Here is a 12,447-nt window from a genome sequence, read left to right on the forward strand (position 1 = left end):
TTAAATATTATTAGAGGATAAATTGATCAATTAAATTTGTATTTTAATAGGGCTATCTTTGTAATTTTAATAAAATTAATCACATTGATAATTAAAATTTTTATTAATTGGTGAGAGTGATTTTTCCATTATATTAACAAATGATAAAACAATAAATTACACTAAAAACAAATGAAATGCATTTCTAACACAAATAGTAAGAATTTGTCGTTTCACTAAACAAATTAATCTACATACTAAATGCATAAGCATGTCACATAGATGATTAAAGCCTAAACTAAACTTAGCATATTTGATACTCTCATTATATAAATTGATATGATCAAATATTTAAGTTAATATAAATTGATATGATTGACATGGATTGACATATTCTAATTAAGAACTTTGTCTAACTGTTTGATTATTTTATTATATATTTTCTTTTCTTATTGTCATGTATCTTGGTTGTATATATTCTTAAATAATATTATAATACAAGTGAGCTAAAAGTTTTACCCAATATCAATTTTTCTTGGTAGGAACAAAAAAGAACAAATAGATTGACATTTGTTGAATGAAATTAGTAGAAAAAGAAGAAGGACTATACAATAATGGAAAAGGAGTAGGAGAAGAAAAATGAAAATAGAGACTGACATTTATGCAAAATAACAAATGCGGGAAGAAAAGGAAGAGACAATAATGAGAAAGGAAGAAACAGAAAAGGTTAAATGTATAAATATTACCTATATGAGAAAATTATACATTTTAAATATTTTTACAATTGTTGTTTTTTATCTTGTGTGAAAATGACATTTTTATCCTTTTATGTAATAATAAAATATAGAAATTCAAGGAATAAGAATGACGACATCAAGGATTTTATTGATATTTTACTTACACCATAAAAGCCATTTTTCAAATATTGAATACATTAATATAAAAACCACTAGTGATTGCATTTTTATTTCAAATTTACACTTTCAATTTGGAAATTAAACTAAACATTGCCATCAATATACAAGCTTCCCTCCATTGATTCTAACAGCAATAGCTCTGATGAACTTGTTGAATCTAATTCAATTAAAATCTCATCCTTCACAGAGCCATGTTGAGAAGAAGAAAAGAAAGGTTTAGGAGGCATCTGTAAATCCTCAATGCTTCCATCTAACATTTCTCTTACTTTAGTAATTGCTGGACGACTTGCTGCATTCACTTGTATGCACCACAACCCAATTATGCACAATTTTCTTGCAATCCCAGTTTCATTTTCAGCCACATCTTGGAGCTCTAAATCTCCTCCCTTTTGTAGTTGGTCATATACCCAAGATGGGAAGTACGCTTTGCTTGAACGAGTTTCCATTGAAAAAGAATTCCTTCTCCCTCCAACCAATTCTAACAATAACATTCCAAAACTATAAACATCTGACTTACAAGAAATAACCCCAAAATTTCTTGAAATTAACTCAGGAGCTATATATCCTATTGTTCCTCTTGTAACGCTAATGGACACAAAATCATTTTCCTTTGGATGAAATTTTGCAAGGCCAAAATCAGAAACTTTTGGAATGAAATTGTGGTCAAGCAAGATATTATGAGGCTTAATATCGAAATGAAGAATACAAACATCACATCCTCCATGTAGATATTCAATCCCTCGAGCTGTTCCTATAGCTATTTCATGGAGTTTCTTCCAAGTAAATGACTTTCCTTTACCTCCCTTTGAGAAAATGTGCTTATCAAGAGATCCATTAGGCATATACTCGTACACAAGAGCACGATTTGGTCCTTCTGAACAAAATCCCAATAATTGCACAATATTGACATGGTGAATTCTACCGATTGTGGAGACTTCATTGATGAATTCTTCTGCACTAAATTTGGAATTCTTTAACACCTTAACAGCAATGAAACAACCATTATGAAGCTGCCCCCTGTAAACCGATCCGAAACCACCTTGGCCTAATTCATAGCTGAAACCGTTTGTCATTGCAATTATCTCACAATAGGAATGCCTTTTAGGCATCCAGGATTGTTGATTGTGAAGAAATTTTTCTACGGTATCCACCGTTTTCCGTGTTTTCTTATACTTGATGAAAATATACACAAGTAAAACCGCCGGAGCAAGGATTAATCTGACGATAAGAGAACCTGCAACCGTTAAAAAAAAGTTAACTCACTGTCTCAATGCTTTTACCTAAGAGTTCATGCCATAGAAAACAAGAAATTCCATAGAGCAAGATTTTAATTACCCAACAGAAAGCTTCCAAAGAGTGCATCAATTTCTCTATAGACCCACATAATAACCGAATCAGGACCAACAACAATGCCTGCAGAATCACACCGGAAGCAAAGCTAAGAAAATTACTTGTTTAGGAAATTGCTGATAGAAACCATACAAAGAGGGCAACAATTGGTCAATAAATATAGGACGCAATAAGAACAATAATTCGGTCATGGCAACGATACCAGGTAAGTTAAATACTGCGAGTAAGGGTTGAAGCAATAAAGCCAGTAAAAATGACAGATAGGCAGCAAAACTCTCTGCATAAACGTGCAAGAAATAAAAATTGAGCCAGGACAGATAATTCACAAAAAATGAGAAAATATAAATCAATTAAAAAATATTCAACCCAACCTTAACACTTATGTATACAGAAAAAATAAGCTTACTTTTAGAGCAATAGAGTTCAACTACAGATCCGATAAACTCAAATTGGTAGAATATTTCATTCTGTGGAAAACAATTCGATTCTACCCACAGAAGATCAAACCCTAACTGAAGAAATTTCTGGATGGTTTCATAGCCAGGATTTGTCTGAAGAGGAAGACGTATAGGAATACTTGAAATGATGGAGCATGAATTGTGACGATTGGTTGTTTCTAAGCTATCATTAAAGAAGACATAAACATGAAACTGGTTTCCACTCAAACAAGGAACTTTTATGTACGAGGGATGACCGAAATTCCAAGAGCAATTCAAAAACTGGGCTTCTCCGTAGTGCTTAATGTGTCCCCTACTTGTCCAGTCATCAGGTCTTAATATGAATTGAATTCCTGTTCTGTTGACATTAACGCCACCAGTTTTTGAGATTGAAAGAGGTTGAGAGGGAAGGGCGCCACAGCTTGGATTGGCTAAGTGAACATCAACAACATTAATTAGCTGATCATCATAAGAAATGTTGTTCACATAGTATTTTCCAGAACCGTATTGTAGGATGGTTTTGTTGCTCTCGCAACTAAGATCGAATACCGAATCACCGAAGTCCGATGGATTGGCCTTTAACCGGAAGGGGGATCGTATATCTTTGATGTTTCCACATGAAGAAGAACATGCAGCTTGTTGTACACCAATAAATAGAAAGAACAACACAGAAAACATTATGTTTGATGAATTTGATGATTCCCTTCTTCCCATGGTTTCTCCCAAATACTGCCAGTTTGGGTAAAAAGATATGGTAAACTATTAATAGGGCAATATTATGTATATTCATTTTGGGTATATAAATATGTACACATTTATATGTTTTCACATGATTAGATATTGTTTTATCCTTAATTCAAAATCACTCAATCGTATAATAACACATATAAATGTGTATATATTTGTATACCTAAAATTGGTGCACGTAATTTTATTGCTATTATTATCTTAACAATTAAAGACTTATTCCAACCCAACATTTAATCCATTGATAAAGTCTAACCCATTAACTTCGACAAATTCAAATATGCACATATCATCTAATTTTATTAACATTTTCTATTAGTTTAATTATAAAGTACTGATTAATCATTTGTAAGCATCTGTATTAAAATTTGATTTATAATCATGAACTTAAAATTACTACTATAAATTTATGAGACCCAGAATTAATTCAGTTTTGAAAAATAGTAAACTTCAGACCTTCCTTTTAATTTTTTTTAAAGGAAAACTACAGAACCCATAAATTAACATCAAAAATGAATTTAATACAAAATATGAATGGAATCGTATAAGCATCCACTGACTTTTGTTGAATCTTTGGTGATAAATGAATGAGTAAATATCTCTTCAATGTATATATTGAGAGACTGAGACAAGATTGAAAAGGTTTTCTTCCTAATTCCCAATCAGTTCAAGAATTGAATGATTGAGAGAATCGGGGATAGATAAGTTTACAATAACTAAAGTTGTTTTCTTGGAAGAAGATGAAGCTCTCTAACGCTGGCGCTAATGATGACGATGATGATGATGAAACTATATATACATAGTCAGATTTAGGAAAGAAGATCAACAAGAAGAAGAAGAAGCTGGAAGAAGAAATGAAATTGAAGATGGAGATTTGTACATAAAAAAAAAGAGAGTCACAGATTCTAGAGATGCGGTCTGCCATGTCGTATCGTCTTTTTCACCGTCATTTAATTTTTCAATCTTTCGTTGAAGAAGAAATGGAGAGGACGATGACACATTTTCCATATTAATTATTTCTGGGTCTCACACATTTAAAATTTTAATTATTTTAATAATAAAAATCTAATTTATAATATTAATTTCTATTAAAAGTAATCTTTAATATAAATCTATAAATTGACTTATTTAAATATTTATCTAAACCTGCATGCAGCATGGTTATGAAAAATGTAAATCACTTTTTGCTACTCAATATCATCCATGTTAGTCAGTATGAAATTTCTTGGAAAATGACTTACCTGAGAGAGGAAATTTCTTCTCAATTATCAAGCCTACTAAGAAAGGACATAGACTCGGCAATGGCGTGATTTGGAGAAACACAGAGTCCGCAGAAATGGAGCACAACTTGGATATATTAGTTGTGAATAATGAAATTTCAAGTCAGTTTGTCGTCCATAATGCTAAAAGTCCATAAAGATAGACATGATGGCCCTGAAACTACATCAGAAGAACATAACACCTTAGACCCACCACTGTGCGTCCATTGCACGCACAAGACGAGAGGCTAAGTGAAACTTATTCGCCAAACTAGTCAAACCAGTTGCAATGTGGAAACAAACTTGCTTTTCATAGGGTTAAATCACATTGAAGTGTGCAGGCTTAATAGTTCAAGTCTCTGTTGATAATTGCTTGACTCTTCCAAGTCAATTCGATGCGTAGGACGCGGCTTTGTTAATAATAAGATTTGGAGAAAATTCATAGGTAATTCATCTGTACAGGTAAAGACAGAATAATGAACATACTTATAAATTCTAAGGCCAAATGACTATGTCCCACCAAGGGTTTGATGTAAAGCCACTTTCCACCCACTAACTATTCAAAATTCTAATATCTACTCGTATGTTAAATTTTGTTATTATTGTCAGAAGTAAAATTATCATTTATCAAAATATTTTAAAATTTATAAATTTATCTCATTTTCCCCACTAAGTTAAAAAATCTAACAAATTTCTCTCATCCAAAGTTTGAAAAATCAACATTTTTTCTTAAAGTTTTTTCAATTATCACTATCAGTGATTGGAGACCACGATGGTGGCATTCTCCCTCTCCCTCAACTTCTCTCTCAGTCTTGCTTGATTTTTGGCCATCCCTGACCGACAAAGATGTCTTATTGGTCAATTTCATAAGTTGGTGATGGTCGAAAATAAAGTGAGACTAAGAGAGAAGTCGAAAGGGAGGGAGAATCTCATCATCACCATCTCCAACCATTGGCAGTGGTGGCTGAAAAAGCCCTAGGGAAAAATGTTGATTTTTCAAATTTAGGTGAGGGGAAATTTGTTAGATTTTTAAACTTATGGGGGGAAATATGATAATTTTTTAGTTTTTTAAACATTTTGATATATGACAATTTTATCCCTCATAGTAACAGCAAAATTTAATAGATAGATGAATATTTAGATTTTTAATAGTTAGCGGGTAGGCAATTGCATTTGCATCCAACCTTGGGTGGGAAAGAGTCATTTGGCCTTCTTCTAAAGCTTTTGAATATGTATAATTGCAATTAAAGAAAGATTAACAAGAAACCGAAACAGGATTTTAATCAATCTATAACAAACTTCTTAATATAATCAACAAACTTATATATTTTTTTATATATAGAGTTTCAATTGATACAACCCGGCAATTGTAGTCATTTCGACTAATTTTACAAGAGAAAACATAACGATACTCAAGATTCACCAAAAGGTTTGCTATTATTTGAGAGAAAGAAAATTATATTCGGCCCAATACATTGGGAAAAAAGAATCTATAGTATTTTGCTTTTGTTGAAGTAGAAACCAAAAGCAATGCATTTTGAATACCAACTAACAATACTGTTTAGTTGAAGGATTATGAATTATGTTGTGACAACACGATTAGTTGAAGAATTCTAATTTATGTTGTGAATTAAATGATTATTATTGATGAAATATTGTTAAATATAAAGTATTACAATGTATTATAAAAAGGGATCATATATAATCTTATGAAATAGAATAAATAATATATAATAAATCATACTCATATCGAATAAGAATATATACACTACAACAAATATTCAATTCAAAGATGCAAATATTCGTCTTAAAAAGTCAAAATTTTGTCTTAAAAAGTTATTTTTGATGAAAGGTCAAATCATCAAAAAAGACGTGTTAGCAATTGGTAATGCCCTTGAAAAATGAGATCATCCTTAATAACTAGTCATTGTGAACGAAATAGTGTTCCGTCATAAAAAGATACACATTTTGGGACAAAATATTTTGTCCATAAATAAAATAAATTTCATCCTAAATAACCCTAATTTGTCCCAAAAAGATCACATTTATGAACAAAATTTCTTGTCCTTGATTATACAATAAATTTAAAATAATTTTTTCATCCTTGAATATATAATAAATTGAGTACAAACGTTTTCATCTCTGAGTATACATTAAATTAGAGATAATTTTTTTTATCTTTAAATGTGTAATAAATTAGGGACAACATTTTTCGTCCTTGAATATGTAATAAATCAAGGACAATTTTTTGTCTTTAATTATATATGAATTGGAGACAATTTTTTGTCCACAATATATAACGAATATGTAACAAATTGAGGACAATATTTAAAAAATAAAGGATGCATTCATGTTGTGCCTCCAACATAAATGTATTCAACTTTATGCCAATGTATTCAAGTTTAACTGAAACACTTCCCCTACAAGAACCATCTTTTTGGTTACAGGATGCTTCTCTGTTGTTTCTCCAACAATGACAATAGAGTTGTTGACGAGCACCCAAGCAAACTCAATATGGGAATCTGGCTTTGGCATTGGGGGCAAGACTTCCCACTTCATCTCATCATCCAGCATGTAAACATCACCATAAACAACCTGAAACAACAAATTTTTGAGCCACGATGAAGTCAAAATTTATTGGAAACCGAAGAAGGAATGCTAGGTACAGCAGGCAGAAAAACAAACTCAAAATAAATCCAATACATTCATTGATTATTGTATGTATAGATAATTCAGTAACTCAAACACAGAAAAGCCCCTATCCATATTACTTTGTTAGCTCAACCTTTAATCTGAGACTGAGCAGCCTACCTCTTGATGACGAACTCAGCTAAAAAAATGAAACCAACGAGCTTATTCTACCATCCTCCTCATTTGGCCTACCAGAATGCTAAAGTAAACCACTAAAAATCTTAAGGCACCTCGTTTCCCATATGTGATATTCTTACTTTGTAGGACACTCATACCAGAGATTAGCGCTGTTTAGCTGAATAGATACCATGGCATAGCCATCCAAAGAGGGCAGATGTTCTCCAACAGAGCTAACATACTAATTGGAAACAGCTAGTTCTTTTAACTGGATCATGGATGGAAGATCAGAATCGATGATATGCTAGATAAATGGTTTCGTAGAGATTTATGATGTTAGCTATTGTGCCTTGCGAGGTAATTTCTAAAGAGATTAGCATGTGTTTCCTACAACACCTATGATGAGAAAGTCGGTGATGTGTTATACATTACCATAGTGTAGCAGCTTCTTTAAATATTTTAGTACAATCTACTGAGCATAAATGTAAAGGCTCCTCAAATATTTGTCATATTGAAAATTAGATGAAATATCAAAACAACTGTAACTTTCATTAATCTTAAAGTGGTTTAACGCCTTAATTAATTTAAAGCAGGTGACTCACAAGCACAAAAGTTGCAAGTAGTCTGCAGAAGGAAGCTAATACCTAATAAAATTATCAAAATAAACATGTAGACTTGATCAATCAATATAGTCAATGCAAAATATGCTAGGAGGAAAAAAAATGAGTGAAAGAGTGCCACAGGAGAGAGAACTCTACTACAGGGGAGAAAAATTGTAGAGAAGTTCAACTTTCAATTCATATACAAATTCAAAGAGAACTGCTATTTTGCATTACATCAATTCACAAAAAGATGGCAGATGAAGGGATCTATAAAAAGTCACCAGCTTCATCTTTCTTTATAAGTTTTCAGTAAATGTTGAACAGTCCTTTACCCTTACAAGCATCATAGACAGACCATGAAAGTTAAGTGAATAACTACAGTTGCATGGACTTTCTAACTAGCTATGCATTCTGCAATCATTAAACGTGATTGCATAAACATAATGCTGCATATTTCGAAAAATCAATAACCACTCAAGTATTCGAATTTTAGAATGATTCTTATATTATACATACATGTACATATTTGAAACAAGAACTCTCTTTCCATTTTGTATTTGATACATCAAATAGGCTAGCTCCATTTCCAAACCAGAAGAAACAAATAGTATCGCTCACTCTAAATACATTCTTCAGTAATTTAATGATTTTGCACCAATTTCAACATCAGAAGAAACATAAGGCTTTGGAGGCATCTCTAAGCTTTGTAAGTCACCTTCAAGCATCTATAATACCATTAGCATGGAAGGCCTCTCTACTGCATTCCGTTGAATGCAGCAGAGTCCCATTATTGCGAGCTTCTTGGCAATTTCCTCATCTTCGTCTTCCACAATTTCAAGATTAAATCCTTTTACTTGGCTCAGTTTGTTGTAAATCCCCACTAGAAAGTAAATTTGGCTCTGATTTTCAATTGTGAGATCAATGTTCTTTCGACAACCAACCATCTCTGACAATATCATTCCATAACTAAACACATCTGAATAATAAGAAACGTCTCCGAAATTCCTAGAGAAAAGATCTGGAGCAATATAGCTAGCAGTTCTTCTGGGGTCGTTGTTAATAACACTTTGTTCGTTTGAGCAAAGCTTTGCAAGACCGAAATTTGAAATCTTTTGGCCAAAAATTATGGTCAAATAATTTGTTTCGAGGCTTGATGTCAAAGTGAAGGATTCTTTGGTTGCATCCTTGGTGCAAGTACTCTACTCCACGAGCAACGCCAATTGTAATGTTTTGCAGCTTGTCCCAACTCAATGGGCGTTAAGCTGACTCGTTTTCCCTCAAGAATAGAAACTTCTCAAGGGACCCATTTGGCATATAAATTCATAAATAAGAGCACATCGTGTTCCTTCTGAGCAGAATCCAAGAAGACGAACAATTTTAAAATGGTGTATCCTACCTATAGTAGCCACTTCATTGATGAACTCTCCTCCATTTTCTTTTGAATGTTCCAACAGTTAGAAAATTTATTGATGTGACCTAACATTAAGTAGAATTTTGATTTAATAAAATTGATAATTGAATAGTCCAATAATAGTTTCTAAATAGGCTTAAATGATCAAAAAAGATAAACCTAATACACTTAAAGGTAATAATCCGGATAGATAACATTAATGTGAGTCTTAAGGTATATTAGACTTTTGATGGCGTTTTATTAACATACTATATATTGGTTAGGTTTTCACTCCGAAACCAAGCATGTAGTATAGTTTTACCCATTAAAAATTGTCATTCAAGAAGGTTTTAGGAGCGACAAACCAATCACTCCAATACAAGTAATTTTGGGAGGTCAATGGATTAAGTTGCATGGCGTTTAACATATTCATATAATCATAAAATATTTAATTTAATATTTTATAATATATGCGTAGATCTTGTAGTATTAATATTAAATCAATTTCATTTAGTTCATATAAAATAAACCTTGCACCAACATCTTAACCACAACTGAAATTCCATTGGAAAATTTTCCCCTAAAGACACTTCCATAACCTCCTTGGTTGAGTCCCTACTTAAATTTACCCGTAATTTTCTTATGGTCATTGTAAGAATATCTGGCTGGATCAAGAGTCATTGTAGTCTTCCAGGAACTTGTCCACTTTAAGTTGAGCATGTTTTTCATCTCGGATTTCCATGATTTGTAAACAATCAATATCACCAACACAAGTGATGTCCTGCCTGCAATACTTACAGCTATGAACACTAAAATTTTATTTATTGGAGAATCTGCATCTCAAAATGAAAAATGTTAGCTCATATATCATCAATTTTGCAAGCTCAAAAGCTTTTCAGGCTTCCTTCCTCGGCCATGAGCCATCATTCAGCTAGAACATTAGAGTAAAGCTTCATAAAGGAGGTGACAAGATTAAACGATCCGAAAATTCATGGTGCTTCAAAATTTCTAAATGATAACTTATGGTGGTGCTCCTACTTGTAACAGAATTTTGGATTGTCGTGTTTGCAACACATTACAGAATTGCTTGTAGTATTGAACCCGCAATAGTCTCTTGAAGCTTTGCAGTTATCGCATTCTTTATGAGGTTTCCATCTTATTTCGATTCTTGGATTTGTCGAAGTCCCTCCAGTCGTTGTCATCCAAACAATGAAACTTTCAACCGTTTTATATTTACTATAATTTAACGGCAGAATTTCTTCTGAAAATTCGTACGGACGTGTTACATAAAATTTCTATCATAACTGAGGCAATAACTACTGGTGATTTGAATCTTGTTTAGAGCAGTTGAATATTGTGCATTCTTCCGAATAGGGAACATAGAATCTGGAGTTTTTGAGGTTAGAGGCTAGAAGACTTTGTATTGAGCTTGCACTTTCCTGCACATCTACAATTGTATTCCAGCCGGTAGAATATTCAATTGTTGTACATAGTAATCGCTAGAAGAAGGAATGTGCAACAATGTCTTGTTATTTGAGCAAGACAATTCAAAATCTTCATGGGCACAGAAGAGTGGGTTGAGCTTTGAGTAGGAAAGAATATCTAATTTCTGGTCCGTTTGGGCTGCATCTTGTTGGTGGACAAAATTCTTCACGATTCTCTGCTCCTGAGTAAGGTGGAAGAAGGAAGGTAACTATTCTTAGTACATGGAACATAGTGAAAGAGAGAAAGATGAGAACACAGTGTAGTTTATTATTTTATCTTTTGTTAATATAAAGACAAAATCGCCCTCACCAATTTTTATATATTTCAATTATCCATATGTTTAATTTTATTTAAATTACAAAAATATTCTATCAAAATGGAAATTTAATTGACCAATTTATTCTCTAATAATATTTAAACTACCAATTTATCCTTCAATAATTATAACTTATTACTTTTTGTTTTCTAAAAAAATGTTTGCATAATTTTTTTATTGCTTCTCTCGTCATTATACCACCATCTATAAACTATCCTCTTTCTCCTCTCTTTCGTCTTTACCAACAACACCATCATCGGTCATTCCTCTCCTTCAGTTATCTTCACTAACAACACCATCATCGATTATTCCTCTCCTTCAGTTATCTTCATCTTCAACACCATTAGTCATCCTTCTACTCTAATCATTTTCACTATCGATCATACTTCTCCTTCCATTATCTTCCCCATCACTCTTCTATTTTTCAATTTTTTAAGAAAATCTCCTAATAACTCTAAATTTATATTTACTTGAATTGAAAAGAAAGAAGAAGATATAGATTGACATTTATTGAAAAGAAATGAGTGGGAAAAAAGATGAGTATAAGAAAGAAGAGAAAGTGATTGATTAACATTTATTGAGAAGAAATGAGTAGGAGACAAAAATAGGAGAGCCGATAATGGAAAATAAGTGGGAGAAAGAAGAGGTAAATAGAGATTGACTTTTATTGAAAAGAAATAAAAGAGAAAAGGAAGAGAGAATAATGAAAAAAATGAGAAAATTTTAAAAAGATAAATATTTAAATATTGTGATTAGAAGAAAATTAAATATTTTTTTTATTTTTTTTGTTTGTGTTAAATGACCTTTTTTATTCTTTCACATAGTAAAATTCACTAATAAAAATATATTATTGGTAAATTTTGATTTTTCGAATTTAAAACATAGGAATTTGTTATTTCACTAAAACTTGAGTGTGAAATAGTCATTTGGACAAAAATTCATAGCATGAAGTTTGGGCATCTCTTCATTTTCTCATGTTCTAGATTTTTCAATATGTATGAATTTATAAAAATATTTAATTTATATATCATTATTATAATATCCCTATGCACCTTATCAACGAGAATAACATAAATTTTATTGTTATGTGATAAAACTTGTCTTTAACCGAACTCATAGATCAACATCTAATAAAGTGATAAACTAAAGAATAGATT

General features: G+C 31.8%; 1 protein-coding gene across 1 annotated transcript; it reads right to left on the bottom strand.

Annotated features, from left to right (window-relative positions):
* Positions 1 to 838: 838 nt before the first annotated feature.
* On the bottom strand, positions 839 to 3,412 carry LOC123213455 (LEAF RUST 10 DISEASE-RESISTANCE LOCUS RECEPTOR-LIKE PROTEIN KINASE-like 2.1). The gene is made up of 4 exons (XM_044632891.1): positions 2,653 to 3,412; positions 2,449 to 2,523; positions 2,232 to 2,309; positions 839 to 2,130 (listed from the first exon to the last, which is right to left on the bottom strand). The coding sequence occupies exons 1-4, from the start codon at positions 3,395 to 3,397 to the stop codon at positions 980 to 982; spliced, it is 2,049 nt and encodes a 682-aa protein (XP_044488826.1). The 5' UTR covers positions 3,398 to 3,412; the 3' UTR covers positions 839 to 979.
* Between the last annotated feature and the right edge of the window lie 9,035 nt (positions 3,413 to 12,447).

The sequence above is a fragment of the Mangifera indica genome, chromosome 4, assembly GCF_011075055.1.
Source record: "Mangifera indica cultivar Alphonso chromosome 4, CATAS_Mindica_2.1, whole genome shotgun sequence".
NCBI lineage: Eukaryota > Viridiplantae > Streptophyta > Magnoliopsida > Sapindales > Anacardiaceae > Mangifera > Mangifera indica.

Bases quoted from the DNA above. Each gene is read 5' to 3' on its own strand.
- LOC123213455 (XM_044632891.1), bottom strand. From the start codon at position 3,397: ATGGGAAGAAGGGAATCATCAAATTCATCAAACATAATGTTTTCTGTG. The intron at 2,310-2,448 runs GTATCGTTGCCA...GTGATTCTGCAG, and splicing joins CGCAGTATTTAACTTACCTG to GCATTGTTGTTGGTCCTGAT. The intron at 2,131-2,231 runs GTAATTAAAATC...TAACGGTTGCAG, and splicing joins CTTTGGAAGCTTTCTGTTGG to GTTCTCTTATCGTCAGATTA.